This window comes from Nesoenas mayeri (assembly GCF_963082525.1).
Source record: "Nesoenas mayeri genome assembly, chromosome: 23".
In the NCBI taxonomy this organism is placed as follows: Eukaryota; Metazoa; Chordata; class Aves; order Columbiformes; family Columbidae; genus Nesoenas; species Nesoenas mayeri.
The window spans coordinates 2,005,158-2,012,918 of record NC_137574.1 but is presented as its reverse complement, the minus strand read 5'-3'; the positions used below and the strand labels follow the sequence as shown (position 1 = coordinate 2,012,918).

At 52.5% G+C, this 7,761-nt stretch overlaps 1 protein-coding gene across 1 annotated transcript; it reads left to right on the top strand.

The window, feature by feature from the left end:
- The first annotated feature begins 507 nt into the window (after nucleotides 1-507).
- Nucleotides 508-3,047, top strand: LOC308048823 (potassium voltage-gated channel subfamily A member 2). Its single transcript, XM_080358130.1, has one exon. It carries the CDS (start codon nucleotides 970-972, stop codon nucleotides 2,467-2,469), a length of 1,500 nt encoding a protein of 499 aa, XP_080214256.1. The 5' UTR covers nucleotides 508-969; the 3' UTR covers nucleotides 2,470-3,047.
- The last annotated feature ends 4,714 nt before the right edge of the window (nucleotides 3,048-7,761 follow it).

The window sequence follows — 7,761 nt, the reverse complement described above, 5'->3', positions numbered from 1 at the left end:
CCATTATTTTTAACTTTGAAGCGAGAGGAAATTATGGGGATCTTGGAAGCCCGTGTTTCTCTCTAGGATTTTCCCCAGGGGTCAGATAATCGGTGTTACTAAGAGACACTAAGATTTGGCTTCTCCAGGTAATGTGCTTTTGTTTTCTGTGTGCCATGGCGGTTTGCAGAGAATGGCAGGAGCCGGGCCCCCGGCGCTCGAGGAGGGGACTGCGGTGATTCGGAGGGCCCGGGGCAGCGCGGAGCTGCAGGCAGGGAGGGCGGCATGTGCTTTATGGCCAGCGGCTGGAAATGAGGAGGGTAGATGGCCTGGGATTTGCACGGTTAATTATTAACCCCTTGCTGCATGCCTGGAAATGAGCCGAGCCTGGTTTGCCACCCCCAGCACCCGCGAGGTCCCCTCCCCACTTCAGGGCTGGATGGGGTTATTTTTCTTCCCTCCTTTCTCTTCCCTTTCCTCCCCGCCCCCCCGGACTTTTTATTTTTAATTTGAATTTTTATTTTTAGGAAAAAGAAAAAGTTCTGCTTTGTTAGTGCCGGTTTTTGCCAGGCTGGGTTTGAGTAGGTGACGGTTCCTCAGGTGTTTTCTCTCTTCCCTCTAATGGGTTTAGACCGGAGTTCTTGAACTCTGTCCCCAAGTCGGCAGATTAACCCCCCGAGGAAGGGGATAGACAAGCTGGTGAAGGGAGCTGCTCTCCTCCCCCAACTTTATGTCCTCTCTCTCTTTCTCAGCAGGGGCGATTTTCTTTCCTTTTTTATTTTTTTTCCCGCTTTCTTTATTTTTTTTAAATTTATTTTCTCTCTCTCTTTTTTTTTTTTTTCCTTTTTCCTTAACTACCATCCCTTCGCCTTTTCATGAGACTCTTCCAAAGCTCCGCACCTGTCCTTCCGCAGGATAGTAGCCCTGCCCTGAACCCGCTCCCACCACCGGGCAGAGTTTAGCATAAGGATTTCTGTTTCCAACCCCAATATGACAGTTGCTACCGGAGATCCTGCAGATGAAGCTGCAGCTCTTCCCGGTCACCCGCAGGACACGTACAACCCCGAGACCGACCACGAGTGCTGCGAGAGGGTGGTCATTAACATCTCGGGGCTGCGTTTCGAGACACAGCTCAAGACGTTAGCCCAGTTTCCAGAGACCTTACTGGGGGATCCTAAAAAGAGAATGCGATATTTCGACCCGCTCCGGAATGAGTATTTCTTTGACCGGAACAGACCCAGTTTTGATGCGATTTTGTACTATTACCAGTCCGGTGGGAGGTTGCGGAGGCCAGTTAACGTGCCCTTAGACATCTTCTCGGAAGAGATTCGTTTCTATGAACTGGGGGAAGAGGCGATGGAGATGTTTCGGGAGGATGAAGGCTACATCAAAGAAGAGGAGAGACCGTTGCCTGAGAATGAGTTCCAGAGACAAGTCTGGTTGCTCTTTGAGTACCCCGAGAGCTCGGGCCCTGCCAGGATTATAGCTATTGTCTCCGTCATGGTGATTTTAATCTCCATCGTCAGTTTTTGCCTGGAAACATTGCCCATTTTTCGGGATGAGAATGAAGACATTCACGGCAGTGGGCTGAGCCACCCCCCCTACTCCAACAGCAGCATGGGGTACCAGCAATCCACCTCCTTCACAGACCCCTTCTTCATCGTGGAGACCCTTTGCATCATCTGGTTCTCCTTCGAGTTCTTGGTGAGGTTTTTCGCCTGCCCCAGCAAGGCTGGGTTTTTTACCAACATCATGAACATCATAGACATCGTAGCCATCATCCCCTATTTCATCACCTTAGGGACGGAGCTGGCCGAGAAGCCGGAGGACGGTCAGCAAGGCCAGCAAGCCATGTCCTTGGCCATCCTCCGAGTCATCCGCTTGGTGCGGGTCTTCAGGATCTTCAAGCTGTCCCGGCACTCCAAGGGGCTGCAGATCCTGGGCCAGACTCTCAAGGCCAGCATGCGGGAGCTTGGCCTCTTGATATTTTTCCTCTTCATCGGCGTCATCCTCTTCTCCAGCGCCGTCTACTTCGCCGAGGCCGACGAGAGCGAGTCCCAGTTCCCGAGCATCCCCGATGCCTTCTGGTGGGCCGTGGTTTCCATGACGACTGTTGGCTACGGAGACATGGTCCCCACCACCATCGGGGGGAAAATCGTGGGTTCCTTGTGTGCCATCGCTGGCGTATTAACGATTGCCTTACCGGTGCCTGTCATAGTGTCTAACTTCAATTACTTCTACCACCGGGAGACGGAGGGAGAGGAGCAGGCTCAATATTTGCAAGTAACCAGCTGCCCAAAGATCCCCTCTTCCCCTGACCTAAAGAAAAGCAGAAGTGCCTCTACTATTAGTAAGTCTGATTATATGGAGATTCAGGAAGGCGTAAACAATAGCAATGAGGATTTTAGGGAGGAGAACTTGAAGACAGCCAATTGCACGCTAGCTAACACAAACTATGTGAATATCACCAAAATGCTAACCGATGTCTAGTCGCTAAAATCTAGTACCGTATTTAAAGCTGAAGTGGAACAACTGCAGATATTGAGTGCTGCTCTGCATTGTAGTTAATACAGTATTTTCTACGGTGTATATTTGGTTCTGCATGGGAAGCAATAGCCGTGTAAGTGACTTTTAACCTTTGATTTCCACACTGAATAAGCGTTTGTGCAAAAAAAAATAAGAAAAAGGAAAAAAAAAAAGAAAGCAAACACAACCAACAAAAAGCAACAACCATTTTGTTCCCCTTCTCCCATCCCAGGCTTGTGGGTTTCCAAAGACATGGAGAAATTGGGCGTTTCGAGCAACGGGATGGGAATGCAGAGGGGGCAGCTCCGGGGTCCCACAGGCACCGGTCCGTGTCCCCTGGGGTGACAAAGCAGCTCCCAGGCGTGGGGACCGGCCGGGCAGGGTCAGGCAGAGCTTTAGGGAAGGGAAGATGTGTCCCAAAGGCTGGGAGGCTCAGGTTTGCGCCCCGGGAGCGCCGAGCGCATCGCCCAGGCTCGTGTTTCATAACGGCGAGTGCTGCATGCTGCAATAGTTTCAGCCACTGCAGTGTGCCAGTGTGAGGCCCAGGGGAGGGATCGTTAGCGTGACGGCACATTATTCGTTAAGTCTTAAATTTTCTATGCTAGGCATCGGGAGGGACGAGTAAACAAATCAAGCACTTAGATGTCATTCATTTATTTAGATGACACCTCCATCACCAGTATTTCCAGGATCACCAAAGACACCTCCACTGACACATTGAAAATGAGTTGGGAAAAGCATCTTTTTTTACATCTATATATCAAACTGGAGCAACTATGCTGTGGCCTATAATATATTTATACTGCAGTGAAATGTAACCAGTAATACAGTACAGCTGCATGGATATTCGTTGCATGAATCTGAATATTTAATACACACACAAATATATATTTTCTTAGTAGACTATACAGTATTCATGTTTATAGTGTTTATAGATTCTCCGGTGGCTCGAAGGAGATTCAGGCGAGTTAAAAAACTCTCCGTTGTGTTTAAAACCTGGATGGGGAAGGCGTGTGCTGACACTGGTTTGATAGATAACAAGGCAGAGCCTGAGTGTCGGAGCATCCAGACGCAAGAGCCGACTGACACGAGTGAGGGAAGGTGAGCTGAAGGTTAAACACCTGCACTCATTATGGGCCGAGTAATTAGTCATTAATCTGGGTGTCAGGAGCAGGAACCACGGTGGATCAGAGAGGGCGGGAGGAGCAGGTGGAATAGCAGGTATGGGCTCTCCTGACGTGTCTGGTCAGCGGTTTTCAGCCGTTTCCCATACAATTATCGTGTGTGTGTGTGTATAGATATTTAGAGAGCGACTATAGGGCCGAAACCTCAGCAGATGTGAACGCTCCGGGGTGTCGGGATGGTGGGACACGGGCTGGAGCAGGACAACCTGCCCCGTGGCACCCGTGGCACCACCAGGGCAGGGTGCGTTTGGGGCTGGAAAGCTCCTTTCAACCATGTAGAGCCTGAGAGCTGGCGGTTCATTCCTTTCTGGTGCAGAGGGGACGTGCTGGGGCTGGGCTGGGTACGAGCTGGTGCCTCTGAGCCTTTGCTTTGCCTTTTTCCAGGGGGTTTTGGAGGGCTGAATCGAGGTGCAGTGACCCTGAGGCTGTCCCTGCTGCTTCCCCATCCCGAGGGTTGTTTGCGGATAAGCAGGAGCCGTTGGTCCAGGGGGGTCTCGCCTGCTTCCCCCATCCCCGCATGGGTTTCCTTGTGTTTCCCCCATTGCCACCCACCCCTGGGGACGGGTGTCCCGCTCCTCTGCCAGCGCAGGGGACGGGGATGGAAACCCGTGCTGAGGTTGTGGTGCAGGACGGGGTTCAGCGGCCCGTTGAGTTGGGGTGAATTTGGGCTGAGTTGGGGCACGGTCGGTGCCGTATAGTGAAGTGTGGGTGTGAGGCGGGAACCCCATTGCAGAGCGTGTGAGCGAGGTCGGTCAGACCCTTCCTGAGCTCACCAGAGAGGAAAACCATTCTAATAACAATAAAACAAACGGTGCTAGCGTATTCTACAGCAATGGTTCAAAATGCTGCTTTCGGGCCGGATCCATCTCTCATGCTGATGTGGCTCCACTCAGCCAGGTGGAATCACTCCTTGTTTTTACTGTATTGATTGATTGATTCAGGCCTGGCTATAATTAATACCAAGTGTCCATAATTAGTGCATGAGAGTCCTGGCTTCTGCTTGGTGTAGAGGACCTGCAGCATCGATGTGTTGGGTCTCAAAGGTGCTCAGCATCATGCAGCATGGGACCCTTGGCCTGTCTTTAATTACATCTTGTTATATTATGAGCCCTTTCCTCCCTCTCTGCAGCTCTGAAACGGGAGCCCCCGAAGCCCGTTAACGTTGTAAAAAACACATAAAAAGAAGCAACGCAACCAAAAGCAATAAATCTCTGCTTCTGAAGCTCATCCCGTCGGCTGGGACGGGGCTGGCGCAGTCGCCAGCGCGGGCAGGATTCCCAGGGCGGTTTTCCAGCTTCCATCGATCCAGCTCGTGGTGGGTCCGTGGGGATGTGAGTTTGCGTGGGGACGCTGCCCACCCACCCATGGGTGCTCCTGATCCCATCCCTGCGTGCGGGAAAGCGCGGGGGCCGAGCCCAGGCTGCCGTGGGGCTTGGGGAGGCTGCGGGGGCTCAACCAGCCTTCGCAAAGTGCCCGGGTTTGTTTAATGGCTTTGGGTGATTTCTGGGGAGCCTGTGCCAAAGCGCTGGGTGCGTCTTGGGAGCACGAGTGCTGCCATGGCTTGGTGAGGAGGATGATCGCGTTTTTGGGGGGGGACGTATTGTTTTGGGCACAGTGTCCCTGTGGGCTTTCTGAGGTCAGACAGCAGGGGAGAGAAGGTCCACAAGCAGGATCAGGCACATCCAAACCCCTGCACCAAACTTGGGGTCCCGGCTTCCTTGGGAAGCCCCAGAGCCACATTGTGAGAATGAACGGGGCTGAAAAGCAAGAGGCCACATTCCTCCTGTCGTCACCAATGTGTGCTGGCAGCTGTCCCCATGGCAGGAACCAGCACGGCCGGTCCCTTCCTTAGGATGGACCTTGCGCCTCTTGCTCTGATGTTCCCGGTCTAAACAAACCCTGGTGGGGCGTCGCTCCACGCTGCCCTTGGCACCATGGTTGGGAGATGGGGAACGCACCCGACTAAGCACTCGGGTGTTTGGTTTGGGGTAAATTCAAAGATCCGCAGGGGCTGTGCTGGACACGACCCGTCGGGCTGCACCAAGCACAAGGGTCCAGGTTTCTCCCCCACGCAGAGATGGTTCCCCTCTAGCTTTTAATGGGATTTGTGCCTGCAGGTCGGAGCTCTAGTGCTATTTCTAGCTTTGCTTCTGACTCACTGATATGATCTTGAACCAGTTTTTCAGGAGGAGACTGTGATTTTCTTCTGCTTGTGTTTTTTTTCCTTTCTTGAGGAATTTGGTTTGAGAGACTCTGGGCCTATTTCTGTGGAGATGCTGAGCACCCAAAACTCCCCTTGACTCTGAAAAGGTGCAAAAATGAGCTGCAAAGTGGCTCAGATGCTAAATCAGGGACCAGGGAGGGGGAAAGTCCCACTGTCTATGTTAGATTCTGTCGGACCACCTCATATAGGTGATGTGGCTCCTTTCCTCCTCCCGTGGAAGTGTTTGTGTCTCCTGGGCTGGGATGGAGGTCTGAAGGTGCCCCTGGGTTGGCACCCAGAGAACACAACACCCCTATTTTGGTTTCACTCTTTGTGCCGTGGCTGTGGGGAGATGGAGAGTGGTGATTACAGCGTGGGTTGTCTTCTAACACCCAACCGCATGCCCAAACCTGCAAGCAACTCATCAGCCCTTCAGTATCTTCCAAAATCCCTGCGAAGGGCCATGGGGTGAGGCTGGACACCACCAAGCGATTGGGGCTGCTAGGAAAATGTATCTGTATGGGGCAACGTGTTTGATTGGGAAGGCTCATCTCCGCAGTGATGTTTGGTGCAGAAGTCCTACAGATTTGAACACTGAGCTATACAAAGAAAAGAATCTCTAGGTTGGTGTTATGAGAGTGCAGCACGTGGGTGTATAAATATGGGCATATTTGTGCATAAATACACAGAAGGAGAGAAAAAGACAGAGGAGGAGGAGGTATTTCAGGAAGGGCCTTGCTTTGTTATCAGATAATTCCTGGTCAGCCCTTGAAATTGCTGCCAAAGTCTTCTTGTAGCTTTTCCAGAGCTTGCAATACACTTGGGGATGGGCCCAAATGAAGGAGGAGATCAGGATCTGGCCTTGGAAGTGGGGGCACCCTGAGGGCTGGGGTCACACTCCCCATGCATCCCTCTGCAAACCAGCAGCTTTGCAGCATCTCTGCTCTGGATCCCGAATCCCCAGCTTGGGGCCGTCATTATAGTTTCTGTGACTTTGGAGGGAAAACCAAGCAGAAGGTGGCTGAACACTGACCCGGGTCACCCAGAGAGGTGGTGGATGAACCATCCCTGGAGACATCCCAGGCCAGGCTGGACGGGGCTCTGAGCACCCTGAGCTGGTGAAGATGTCCCTGCTCATGGCAGGGGGGCACTGGGGAGCTGGGAAGGTCCCTCCACCCCAAACCATCTGAGATTCTAAATCGAAGGGATCTGTTTGCGGTGCAAATGCTGTGCTATGCTGGCTGGGTTATTTCTTTGAATGGATGGGTTTTAAGACCCTCAGACTGTGCTGGTGTTGGGTCCCAGGGTGCTGGCAAGAACCTCATCTGGGTGCTCCTGCTCCATGGGGGGACTGCACTGGATGAGCTTTCAAGGTCCCTCCCAATCCCTGACACTCTGTGATTGTGTGATTTTGGAGCTGGGGTGGGTTTACCTTGGGCTCTACATCCACAGCGGGTCTCAGGGGTTTCTTCTGTCAGTGGGAGCTGGGGGTGAAGGGGCTGAGGAAAGGAGGAGTCAGCCCCAAACCATTCTGGTTTGCACCCAAAAAAAAGGCTGTGGCTCCCTCCTCGCACCCCTGGCAGCATTCAACCTCCTCTGTGTCCACCACATCCCTCAGTCCCTCCCATTGGGGACCCACTGCTGCCTCCCACCAGGAGCCCCAAGGGGGGACAAGGTGCCCCCCATACACCAGCCAAAGCTCTGCCCTTCCCCAGCCCCGTGGGGACCCTGTGGCCGCGGTTTCCCTGCAATGTTACTGCATTTGGGTGCCCGAATTCCATCCCCCCTTCTCAGAAACGGGTGCTGGTCTTTTGGGGTTTGATTGGGATTTTTTGTTAGCTTTGATTTTTTTTTTTAATTATTATTTTT

What these genes read in the sequence shown, in the direction of transcription:
- LOC308048823 (XM_080358130.1), top strand. Translation starts at nt 970, where the DNA reads ATGACAGTTGCTACCGGAGATCCTGCAGATGAAGCTGCAGCTCTTCCC.